The following is a 12,927-nucleotide window of genomic DNA, read 5'->3' as shown; positions in this document are numbered from 1 at the left end:
CCCCTGACGTACAGGGAGGAAAGGCTGGCTCCGTCCTGGGAATGGGTGGCCACAGTGCTGGCACAGCCCTGTCCCCGCGTCCTGCTCCAGCCAGGGCACTGCGCTGCTGCTCCCAGCCCAGGGACGGCCAGACAGATCACCTCTGCCCCCCTTGGTAGCTACTGGGAGCCTGGCCTGGCTTCAAAGAGCTTTTCTTACCCCTTATCACAGCGGTTGAAATTCCAGCTTAAACAAAACCCAGCCACAGACTTATTCAAAACATTTATTAGTGTTTAAGGAAAATAATAGTGTGAAAGGTACAGAGCTTTGTCTAAAGCCATATGCTTTTTTTTTTTTAAACAAGCTTATTTGGCTGCAAATTCTACATGAGATAAAACTAGTATGTTTTTCTCCCAGAGATTTGGAATTAAGGACAGTTTGTCTTTTTTTTTTTTTCCTTTTAGTTCAGCACTTTAAGTTAGGACAGCATTTTCCAGGGTTTATTGGTATCTTCTTCCAGTAAGCATTTTGCTTCTCCCAGTATTTTCATTCCAGAACAAGGCTCATTCCAGATGCAAAGCGTAAAGGAAACATTCATACCTTGGCTTTGAAGCTAAACCTCCTTCATGAACAGCAAGTTCATAAGGAATGTTAATTAAAGCATCATACAGTATCTAAATGGACATTTTTTTTCTTTTTTTTTTTTTTTTTAACTTTATAAAGAATTAAGGCTATGTAGATGTCACAATAAAATACTCTCAGGTAAAACGCACCCTATTTGTTAGACATGAAAGAAGGTTTAACAATAAATAAATGATTTATGCTGTCAATAACATTATGGAACTGTATAAAACTATATTTACGCAGCTTTAAACATAAAAAACATACTAGTGGCATGAATATATACAACACAGGTCATGACGTATGTTTAAATTATCATAGCCAGCAGTGTTTTTTTTTTAAATGGAGACACTATAATAAATAGAAATGTTAAATATTTACAATAATAGCATATGTGGAATCAGTAGATGAACACATAAAATCTTCACACACAGAGGAAAAAAAAAGTTATGCCTTATAAAAAAAAATCCCTCCCACCCACAGCTTGCCCACCCACCCAAAAGAAATTGTCATTGACTAGACAAGGGGAATATACAATTTTCCCCCCTCGAAACAAATGAATACAAATAAAACTGTACGCATGCTGAGGTGATATGTTGACTGAGACATTCAAGGATATACCTGTCTATATGTTTGGTTCCCATAGATGCATCGGACCTCTAATGAGAGAGGGATCTTATTTCAGCTCGATGCACAAACATTACGTTGGTAGCAAGTCGTTTCATTTCGCGTTTGTGGTTTTTTTGTTTTGTTTTTTGCTGAAATGCTTGGATTGTCTTTTTGGTTTGAGCTTGTTCTTTATGGTGACATATGCCACCACGGGGGAGAGGATGCTCACAGGAAACTCCGGGAGGCACACTGGAGACTTCCTTATGGTACCACCAGCAGCCACTTGGTTTTTGGAGCAGAGGTGCTGGCTGTCAGAGCTAGCACGAGCTAGCCTTGGCAAGCCCCTCCGTGACATCCCGGGGACACCCTCCAGGGGACAGCCCTGCTGCAGCTCAGCAGGTCAGCCTGGGCTCTGCTCCTTGGGTCACGCTGGCCTTTGTAGCTACGGTATTTGGCCTGATCCCACATCTTCCCAACTAAGTTGAATGAAAACATCACAGAACTTAGCTAAAATCAGGAAGGATCAAGGTCATTTCCTTAAACAATGACCCGGTGATCACAGGGAGCCACACCTCTTCAACTTAGCGGTTCTCTCTTGCTTCCTACGTGACTTCTATTAAAAGTAACGCCTAGAAATTCTGCGCGTGGATACGTGCATTAAACCCTGAATATAGCTATTAGGAGCTGTGCTCACTCAGCAGTAGCTAAAATCTGAGTTGGAAATCGTAGCCAAATTCCAACAGCCTCTACTGTTTGTGCAGCTCCTTCCCACCATGCGACAAGACGTACGTTAGTTCACCGGGTACGTTCTGTCTCTGCTGAACTGCCTTCCTGCCCCCACAGCTTTCCTCCCAAACTTTCTAAATAAGAAGGCTCAGATCTTTGGTGTGATTCCCACTTTCTAAGAAAACTCACTTTTTCTCCAGAGGAAGCTGAAGAGCTCACCCTTCTGTCCCCGTGGGTGCTGTCACCTCCATTTCCAGTACCATATCTGGGGATATAGGATTGCGCGGCTGCAACCTGAGAATTACAATTGCATAGGGGGTAGGAGAGATGCATCCCAACACCTCATTCACACTTTAAACTACTTAGAGACAATCAATTCTTGGCACTCTCTCTCGAGTAACTCATTCTGCAGAGACCGGCGGTCATTATCTGCACAACAATGAATAAAGAAGTCAACCCCCTCTCCAGATCTTTGGCATTTTGGTAAACCAGAGCTGACAGGCAGGTTCTGGCGGGGCTCCACATCCCAGCAAACCACACCGTGTCACTTCTAAGGAGAGACACATTTCTAATGGGCTTCCAATGCAACCCTGTGGAAGAATTTAGTGTATGTATGGGATCCTTCATCGTGTGAGCCTACAGCCATCCTTTTAAGCTTGTGCATTAGGGTGGAGGAGCTGTGTCTGGGTGGACAGGTGTAAGAAGAGAATATGCAAGGGGGTTTAGAGGTTCGGGAACATACTCTTGGGGGTCCTCCATACTGCACTCTGTAAGTAGGGAAGTCGTGTCAAACTACTTGGTCTGGAAGCTGATTACCTAGGCCTTGGATATGCTGAAGTGACTGGATAAGCAAGTGTTAAGTTACACAGTGGTTAAAAAACAACTAAGGGGCACTTGAACTAGGTAGTGTCGCCCAGATGGGAACAATGGCTCAGAAGTTACTCAGCAGACAACGGTGGAGCTCCAGACTACATGGTCCCTGTATGAGAGACAGGACAGCTATTTAATTCCAGTGTGTCACAGAGAGCCTCCAGCCCCTGCCTTGTCAGCCACAGGCAGAAACCAAATCCCTCTGGAATTCAGCCATCTGTTGTAAGACTGCACCCTAAACCTTCAGAGGTGCTAAGCCACAAGCGGCCGCATGCAATCTGCCAGAGCCCTTGTAACCTTCTCCCCAGCTGAGGAACCAAGGTAAACAAACAAGCCCCCAAAACAACCCAATGACCCCAGAACAAGACCCTAAATTTCAGCCAATGTCCGTTTCATTAATAAACAGAGGGGAAAAGAATTTAGTCGGAGACATTTTGCCACATTTAGCAGCTGCTCAAGTGTCGAGTTTGCTGGATCAATAACCCATTGCCACTGCTCTCCCTTTGCTACTATATACACTGGTGCTGAGGTCCATGTATCTTGCAATGCCCTGTGCTTGACCTCTGAATGGGAAATGCTTTGGAATGTCCATAGACGGGAAAATGGACTCAACGGAGGAAGCTTCCAGCGGAGGGGGAGGGTGGGGGTAACGGGGGGCTTGGTGCCTTTTTTCACCTCCGGATGTCCGAGAAGTCGGACAGTTCATCTGCCCGGTCCATGATCCCATGTGCCCCTTTGGGACCGTGGGCCCCAGCTTTCACCCGTGCATGGGCGTTCAGGTGGCCCTTGGTACCTCTCTCTCCCTTGGACGCTCGCGAGCTCTCCCTGGCGTCAGACTCGGAGTGGGCCAGGATGTCCCCACGGCCAGCAGTGGCTTTGCCAGCTTCAACCAGCTTCTTCTCGGGACTCAGGATGGCGTCACCGTGCACAGCTGAGGTGCAGAAGCTCAGGATGGAGCAGAGACTCCCCCAGTTCTGTTCGCATTGGGCCTGGACGCTTCTTGTTATTGCCTTTTTCACCTCCTCGCCACAGGTGAGCAGGATATTCACTAGGTCAACATACGGCCTGGAGGGAAAGAAAACAGTGAGAGGCAAGTCAAAAAATATATTAGGGTTATCTACCAGTCAGCCAGGGTAACAGCCTCTCTGCCTTACTCTCCCCTTGCCTACAGCGCTGTTCAGTAGCGTTTGTCCCCTGCTACCTGCTTACTTGGCCACCAGGGGGTCAGACATCTACTACCTTGGGGGCCAGTTCTGCACCATATGTTGACTATGCGATGTGTTATACTCTAATTGGCCATATCAGAGTAAGAAATGCACACGATAGCATCCTGTGGAGCTGAGTCACTCAAGTGCAGGGGCTGCCTTGATTGTTCACCCAGTGGAGATGCTCTGGGAGAACTGTAATTTCCACCAGAGGAAGACAGGAGGTCTACACGCTTGGCAAATGGGGCTGTCAAATGGAACAAGTGCTGTCTCACATCTTCTCTCGCTATCTCTTTCCATGCTCCTTTGTCTTTATTAGTCAGGAGACACGACAAAGGAAGCCAGCTCTGGAGCCATCAGCTTGATAAAGCAGCTTGCTATCTCCAGGTGAACACCTGATATGGACATACACTGGTAACCAGCCTGCAGGAGGCAGGCATTTCCTCTGCTCTGGGAAGAACAAAAGACACTGTTCTGTATGAGGTCCTCTGGCTTTTCTCACCACCTTCAGCTCTCCCTGGAGCAGCAGGTGTTGACCTCTGCCACAAGCAAGATCCTATCTGGGCCCACGATCCAACTGCAGCTAAGACACATGGAATTCCACTCAGGTGGCACCAACCGTTCTCTTCATTTCCTTACAGAGTTAAGTACAGCCTTCAGTATATGCCTTGTCCCAGCAGAACAAGGACTCCAAACAAGCCAAGGCCAAATGCTGCTCCTGCTTCCCACCCAGCGCCGAGAGCCGCCTGCAGCCCCGCAGCACAACACGGCCTCTGAGCACAGCTCGCTTCCTCTGTCATGGGCACGGAGGACAGCAATTTTAAAATAGCTGTGGTCGCAGGTTTTGTGGGTCAATATTGATGTTGTCTATTGACACAAGTGCTCAGCTGTTAGCAGGAGGTGCAGGCAGGCTCAGAAGGACATGCTTAAGACTTGGATGGTAGGACCCATGCAAACTGCAAGTCAAGACCTGCCCAGGGGCTGGCAAGCCTGGGTTCTGCGGTAATGGCAGTTGTGGTTGCATGCATGGGGTGGTGGTGGTGCACCTTCCACCATCCCCTAGCTCTGTGACTGTGGACGAGCCCTGTCTAACAATCTCTTCCCAAGAACTGAGTTGAGGAGATGAGGAGAACCAACAGACCGTGAGCAGATACTACCCTGATTTTGCTCTGCCCAACTGCTTAACCTCATTTTGAATGACTAATCTTGGAGAGCCACCTATTCCCCTATCTGAAAATATTTCCCATGTTTGGATTGTTTCTGTCATTAAAAAAAAAAAAAAGCTATTTGGAATGCAACAGGGAAGGATCTGCCAGGGCCTGTCACCACTTCCACCATGACAAATGGGTCTGACCCACACCCCCACAGCAGCTGACTCCTCAGGAGGAGGCTTCACTGCCCTGATCGTGCTCCTTAATGCGCATCACAAGAAAACAGCCAGAAGAATAAACCAGAGAACAAGTCTGAAAGCTGCCACTGGCTTCTAAGCTCTTAGGTTTTTGTCTTAATCATAAAATAGAAGATGGCAGAGAATTGAGCACAATGCATATGAAGTAAAGGGGAAGGATAAAAAAAAAGAGATCAGTCGTTAAAACTGGGCATAATCTGTGCAAAAAATCTTTGGAAGAAAAAGGTTGCTGGTATGACTAAAAAGTGGCTCAGCTGCCAAATATTTCAGGTATTCGAAGTCTGCCAGAGCCCTGCGGATTAATACTGGCCCATTTCTCCTTCACTGTTTTACTTTCTGCATTTCAGCTGGCCTGACCATAGTACCTGAACTGAGCACAAGGCTGCAAGTCAGCAGACGTGATTTTATTTCCAGCTCTGCCACACTCACCTATTGATCTCGAACAAGTTACTTAGTTCAAGAATTTCAGAAATGGCCTCTAAATTTAGAGGAGGGGAGGAGGCTGGCTTGCTTCTATTCGGGGAGTCCCACATAGGAGAGCTTAGCTCCAACTCCACAAGATGCTGAAGTTTAAGCAGCTCTAAATGAGATCATGTAAAATGTTGGTGCTCAGCTAAATGAGCTGTGCCTTCAAACTGAGACCCCCCATTTAAGCTCCCCAGAAAGAAGCAGTTGCCTCTGCGCATTCCTGTTTTAGCTTGTTTGCAAAATAAGGAAAACCTAACTCCTGTTTCTACAGCTTTTGGCTCTCAGAGGTGGTTTTCAACATAAAGTAAGGGAATCAGGGCCCAGCTCCTCTGGAGACCAATGAAAATTCAAGGCTAGAAGTCAAAAATAAATAATTTGGTGAAAAATTAACGTCACAATCGCTGGGATTTGGGGTTTCTGTGCTAATATCCACTGGGGATAAAAAAAAAAAAAAAGCATAGTGGCATGGTAGGAAGATGCTCTAAGGTAAGCCTGCTGCCAGGCTGTGGCTCAGCCTCCTTGTTCGGGAGTGGGATGTTCAGCTGCAAGAAAAACAGGCTCTGATTTTTGCATCTGTGCACAAAGAGTTGGTACAAACAGCTTGTGCCTGGCTTGTTGCTGTCATGGAGCAGCTTTGATCAATTCCTGCTAGGACTCATGCCTGCCATTCCTTGGAGGGCGGCTGTGTTCCCAGGCAGAGGGATGAGCTGCTCAAAATCTGACTTGTGCCTTCATTTTGTACACCTCCATGTTTTATTAAAAAGCATCTGAGATTAATAAGGAATAAGATGAATGGGAGATTACCTGGGGGACTGCAGCTCCTTCAAGAACAATTAACTAGAAGACATTTGAAAGTATGTATTTACAAAAGAAATTATCCTGTTGACAACTCTGCAAAGACCATCTTCCCCCTTCTCCTCTAGCTGTCACTTGTAACAAATGGGTCACGAACAGTGCCTTTGACTACAGAAAGCACAAAGGCTTTGTGAGATGCCTCTTAGAAGATCAGAAGCTAATGCTGTATTTGCCTAAGGACCAAAAGGACAGCCAGATCCAAGTCCAACCCACTTCATTTCCTTCCACAGCCACATCTAGCCCTTTTCAAGGGAGCTCATCTTCCAGGGCCCCTGCAAAGAAAGCATTACCTTGGTCTTGTACCTGGGAAAAGAAGCCGTGCTTAAGGCCAGAAGGAGGTGAAACAGCTTTTGGGCAGATGCACAGCCCATTGGCACCATCATGCTCCTGGAAGGAGCTCCCACGCCTCTGACTGCACTAGCACGGAGGCACTTACTCATGCTGCAGCAGGTCTTTGAAGTGAATCATCTCCACAATGACCTGGACGTTCTCCTTGGCAGCGGAGCAGAGGTCATGCTTCAGGTAGCACTCCCGCTGTAACTGGAACACCATCTCTTTAATGGCTGGGCACTTACGGCTGATGCAGCTGAATTTATGCCTCAAGGCATGAGCCTTACACTTCAGAGCATCTTTAATGAAGGATTTTCCCTGAGAAGAAAAGAAACGGAGGAGGTCTGTATTTTTGTCCATTAAGCACAGCAGCTGATTTATGTCCAGCTAGCTGCTCCTCTGCAGGACAACGTCAAGGGTTATTAGATTGCAGGGGAGATCACTTAATGGCTTCTTCTCCCCTCTTCTCTTTCTCTGCCCTTAAAGATCACGCCAGGTTGCGCTGCCTTGCTATTCCACTGGAGCTGAACACACAGGGCTTCCTCAGATATTTTGGGGTTTCCTCTGCCCCAACAACAGACTGCCCAAGAGGAAAAAAGGGAAAAAGTAAGCACCTTGAAATAATGCAGTGCTTGAGTTACTGGCTTGCTTCGCCTCTGGGGTGGTAGCATAGCAGGTTCCCACAAAGGAGAAGGGCATCCTGCCATGGCTAGGGTCTCCAGGACCACAAGCACATACCCATTCCTTTGCTTTAGTTTTTTTTCCCCCATTTTTAAATCAGTTTGTATACTCCTTACAGAGCATACATACATGTATGCACCATTTCCCAGCTATCAGTTTTTCGCTACTACCACTTCCTCAGGCAGAAAGGGACCCAAATCAGCACTAATAATAGTTCTACAGTGTCTTGATGCCCGTTTGTTGCAAGAAATTCTCAGTGAAATAAAAAAAATAAACCCAAGAAACTAAAATGTACATTGCAAGAAAGTTGCTTTAGCAGTATCTCTTTAAAGATCATTTGCAATTCCCTCATTCAGCTGCTTAGAGGGTATCAAAAATCATCCCTACCTTCTCCCTCTTTGCTATCTGACCCCATAGCCAGCCATACACAGTGCACGCGTCACAGCCTGGCAGCTCTGCGCAGCCTTTCTTTACTTTGCTGAGCAATAGGTGCTGCACTGCATCCATCTCTTCATTGTTTCCGATTCTTTTACACAAATGCTTCCAGAAGACCAAATTCCTGTTGTCCTTTATCCAGAACACACGGGCACAGCTCCACAGACATGGACTAAGATTCACCCAGACCCGTGAGCAGATTTTGTCCCTAAATTGTTTCAACCCAGAAACACTTCTCCCTAATCAAAGAGCTATTTCAGGTATCATCCCCTTCTATTCCCTGTACCTGTACCCTACCTGCCCTTCTCTTTAACACTGAACATGCAGAGCACAGTGGGAAAATCAGGATAAAGAGAAAATCCTTATACAAACCAAACCTCACATCATTTATCAGATTTCAGAGAGGGAGGAGAGCAGAAAGCAGAAAATGGCCAGTGCTAGTCTTGTTGTTTAATGTACCCTAAAACAAGTGTAGGTAATACAGAGATAAGCCCTGAAAAACCACGTCACAGCAGAGGCTCAAGTCACCTCCAAATTAAAGCTCCAGGGGTTTGGTGCTTGTGCACTGCAAAGGAGACAGCCTGGATGGGAAACGGGCTGGATCTGACTGCAGTACCTGGGGATCGCATGGAACAGGCATCAGTGGCTGCACTCAGGCACACCTTCCTCCCAACAGGGCTCGCTGCTTCTATCAGCTTTGCTCACTGACAGAGCTATGCAAAAATAAGTGTTTGCTGGAAGCCACTTGGAAACGATGTCAAAGGTTTTCAGATACCCACAGACTTTAGGAGAAACAATTCCAGTTTTAATAGCTAACCAGACCCTTTGTATATCCTTGAGAATTTAAGCCTAAAACTCCAGCACTTCAAGTGTTTCCTGCTGGGTGGTCCCACCATCCCTCACAAAAGGGATGGAGCCCTGGAGACAGCTCTACTTTACACCACGCTTCCAGCAGTGCCATGTAGCTGGTGCTTTTAGTCAAGTTATTCTGTAAACTGCATGGTCAAGCCAAATGCCGCTGGCCCGGCGTAATGTTCTCTTCCCTCCACACTGAAATGGGAGAGTAGGTTTACAAGACATAATAACAGGATGTCTCAATGATGCGTAAATGGTCTGGGGAGAAAATGAAGGAGACAAACTTAATACTGCATACCATCGAAGTCATGTATTTTAATGTCAGTGCTCGAACTAAAGGCTTATATGAACGCAGCAGCTTTTGGAGGTTGCCTGTACTGGTTGTGTGCAAGTCTCGAGAACCAAGCTTTAATAAGCACACAGTGGGAAACATCTTCTGATACATCTACATGAACTTGGGAGCCCCAGGTGCATTTCAGAATCAGCTTTGAACAAACATGATGTAGAAGCTTCAGCCATTTAATGTTTCTGACAACCGTGCTCATCTACATTACTGATTGTTGTCCTGGGTACAGCAGGAACAAGTCCCCACGTGGAGCTGCAGCTAGGGACAACCTCTCTCCTGGGGCAGCTTACACACTGCTGCTGCCTCGGGTCTTGATTCTGGACCCTCTGCTTCAACAGAATAATTTCTATTGAAGCTGGTCACATGCAAAAGCAGATTTGCTCCTTAGTGGTAACTTTTTCCTCAGATGTGCTAAAGAGGACAAACACATCCTAAGTTTCATTGTGTTACCTGGGCATCAAATTTTCCAGCGTTGTGCAGGAAAGTCATGCAGATCTCATGTAAGCCTCGGATCTCGCAAGAATTGTTTTCAAAGCATTCAAACACTCCGCATCCCACATCGCCAGCATTAACCAGGCAGTGCTGGATTTCAGCTAAAATGAGCATTGATTGCAGTTAATTTGAAGAACTGTTCATAGAAGCTGCTGGTGGTGGGTAGGGGGGAAGGGAAAGAGACATTTTGCTAACATCATCAGTTCAAAAGAAAAAACACATGTGACAACAGTTATTGTACCCACAGCATGCCCACTTTCTGCAGAAATTAGGCCAAAACTTGGGTGTATTATGCTATGAAAGTGATATCCAAGAAGCAAATGCCAAATCCACTACGCTTACGTCAAGCTCTTTCACTTGAGAACTGTCTAATGCTTTCACATTCCTCAGGAGCAGAGGACAGGCATGATTTTTGCTGTCTGACTTGTAAGAAGACCCCATCAAATTCAAGTGCCAAAACGAGAAGACCATGAGAAGCTGGTCCCAGCCAGCTAGAATTGGTCGTTTCTGGTGATACAGCACAATGCTCTTTGCAGGCTACCAGGCGTCCCCTGTCCCGATGTTGAGGAAGTTTATGGCAAAACTCCCACTGATAAACAAAGTCCTTTGCACCGATTGTTGCATAAAGCTGAGACTCTGTCCTCACCTATGCAGAAATCAATTGGAAATGCATATTTTTATATACGGCACATAGAACAGATCCACTGGACCTAGCATACGTGTTTATTCTGCCCGAACAGATGTTATGTAATGCTGTTAAAAAAATGCTGTCTAATACCTACGTACAGCCCCTCCTTCCCAAGTTCTAACTCTTAATAAGACGGCTTCTGGGCCTTTAAAAAAAAAAAAAAAAGGATGTCGTAGCGCTGCCAGAGGGAAGGTAGTTGCTGAAAGAGCCCGGGGATAAAGTTAAACAGGGGCAGCTTTTAGGCCAGGACTGAGGATGCTAAGAACGCCTGTGCTCCGTGCCCTAGTGGTACTTTTAATTAAAGCTCGCTCTTGGGAGCCAGCCTAATCCCCCTGCGGACCGCAGCGCGTTTCAGCCCCCCCGGCCCCCCCCCTTTGCCAGGCGGTCCATTTTGCAAGTCTTTGCAGCAACTTTGGGTCCCATTTCAGCCCGCTGCAAGGCAGAGGGGAGCAGAGCCGGGATGTACAGGCTGAGTCCGACAGGGCTCGTGTGACCCCCCCCCCCCCCCAGGGGGGCAGCGGCTCTCTCCGCCACCCCTTCTCCTTCCTACCTGCCCCGGAGTGCATCTGGGGGGCGGGTGGTCCGGGGGGGTTCTGTCCCCGGTGCTGGGGCCGCTCCGGCGTTGTGTCGGGCACAGGCGGGGAGCTGCGCAAAGCCGCGGGCACCGGTGTGGGGGGGGGGGAAAAATGGAGCTCTTTGTGGAGCGCTGCAGAAGCGCGGAGCCGGGCTTTTTTTGGGGCCGGGAGCTCAGCTGTAGTGCTTGTGTTGGCATCCGGATGCAAACCCTCGCCGGGATCACATGTCCTGGCTCCAGCGTGCTGAGAACTGCACAGTGCCGTGATTCACATGTGGCAGTCCCTAATGGGCATTCGTGCATTCCTGCTCGTGTGTGTTTAAACACGTCGCGCAGCAGCGAGAGTGTTAAAAGGGAGAAAAAAAATAATAAAAGGGGGTTGGGGGGGGGGGGGGGGGGAGAAGGAGGGAAGGGGGGGAAGGGAAGCGCCTGGATCCCGCGCTCTCCGTGCACGGTTGGGAAGCGATCCAGCAAAGTGCACGCCTCGGCTCTCTCTTTCTAGGCAGCTACACCCGGGGGAGGGAGAGGAGGACAGAGAGGGACCCCCCCGAGCCCCCCGCATCACCGCCCGGCTCCGTGCGGAGCGGAGCAGCGGGCAACCCCCCCCTCCCCCCCAGCCTCCCTCTGCCCCCCAAACTTTCTCCTCGTCCCCTGCCTGCTTCGTGCCGGGCCCGGGGGCCACGTGCGCGGGGCAGAGCCGGCTGCGGGCTACCAGCACCGGGCTTTTCCCCTTCCTTCCCCTCCGTGCTTTCACCCAGGAGCTGCCTGCCTGACACCCCCCCCCCCCCCCCCCAACACAGGTACCTGTGTTCTGCAGGGACAGCCGCCCCTTCTGCGGCGGGGTCCTGTCGGGCGGCCCCTCCGGAGGGTGCGTGGCCTCAGCACCGGCCGCCGCGGGGATGGGCAGCACCAGCACCACCACCAGCAGCAGCAGCAGCAGGGCCGGGAGGTGCCCGCGGAACCCCTCGCACATGGTGGCGCCTTGCCGCCGCCGCCCTCCTCCTCCTCCACCTCCTCGCCGCCTCCTCCTCCTCCCGGCCCCAGCGCGCTGCCCGCCGCGGCCCCGCGCCCCGCATGTGCCCGGCGCGGCGGCGAGCGCGGAGTGGCGGCGGCGGGGGAGCCCGAGGGTGCCTCAAATATCCCCGCCGAGCCCCGCTGGCGCTCGCATGAGGGAGCCGAGCAGGTGTCGCTCCGCGCCGCGGCCAATGGCAGCCGCCGAGCGCTCCGCCCGCCCGCCGGGGGGCCGGCCCCGGCCCGGCGGCAGGTTGCAGCCTCCCGCCCCCCCCCACCCCGGTCCCCCCCCGCCTCCGTCCGGTCCCCCCCGGTCCCCCCCCCGGTCCCCTCCCGCTGCTGGGAAGGGGCCGCCAAGGTGCCCCCCCCCCCCCCCCCCCGCGGGGGGTGGTGGCGTTGAGGGGTGGTTTTGGGGGATTTGGGTTCTTTTTATGAGGGGGAAGGTGACAAAAAGGGTTTGGGGACCCGGAGGGGGGGGTGACTTCGGTTTGTTGGCGCCGAGGGGCCGGAGCCGGCCGTCCTGCGGCGCTGGAGGCCTCAGTTGTAAGACTTTAAAAAAAAAAAAAAAAAGAGAAAAAAAATAAATGAATTCCTTCTCCAAAGCGGCTATTGCACGGAGTTTCTTGGAAATCCTCTCCTCCCTTTTTTCCTGGGATTTTTGTACCCTGCGAGCTCTGCGGGGAACTGGGATAAATTTGGCACCTGGGGGGAGGCCGGGGGGAGCACCTACGGGGTGCCGCCTGTCCTGGCCCCCCAATGTCTCCAGCACCCCGC

At 49.9% G+C, this 12,927-nt stretch overlaps 1 protein-coding gene across 1 annotated transcript; it reads right to left on the bottom strand.

The window, feature by feature from the left end:
• Nucleotides 1-382: 382 nt before the first annotated feature.
• On the bottom strand, nucleotides 383-12,186 carry STC2 (stanniocalcin 2). Its single transcript, XM_035559737.2, has 4 exons — nucleotides 11,947-12,186; nucleotides 9,839-9,981; nucleotides 7,178-7,389; nucleotides 383-3,870 (listed from the first exon to the last, which is right to left on the bottom strand). Exons 1-4 carry the CDS (start codon nucleotides 12,113-12,115, stop codon nucleotides 3,477-3,479), a joined length of 918 nt encoding a protein of 305 aa, XP_035415630.1. The 5' UTR covers nucleotides 12,116-12,186; the 3' UTR covers nucleotides 383-3,476.
• Nucleotides 12,187-12,927: the final 741 nt, after the last annotated feature.

Source organism: Cygnus atratus, chromosome 14, assembly GCF_013377495.2.
Source record: "Cygnus atratus isolate AKBS03 ecotype Queensland, Australia chromosome 14, CAtr_DNAZoo_HiC_assembly, whole genome shotgun sequence".
In the NCBI taxonomy this organism is placed as follows: domain Eukaryota; kingdom Metazoa; phylum Chordata; class Aves; order Anseriformes; family Anatidae; genus Cygnus; species Cygnus atratus.
Note: the sequence above shows the minus strand (reverse complement) of the source record. Positions and strands in the feature narration are given on the sequence as shown.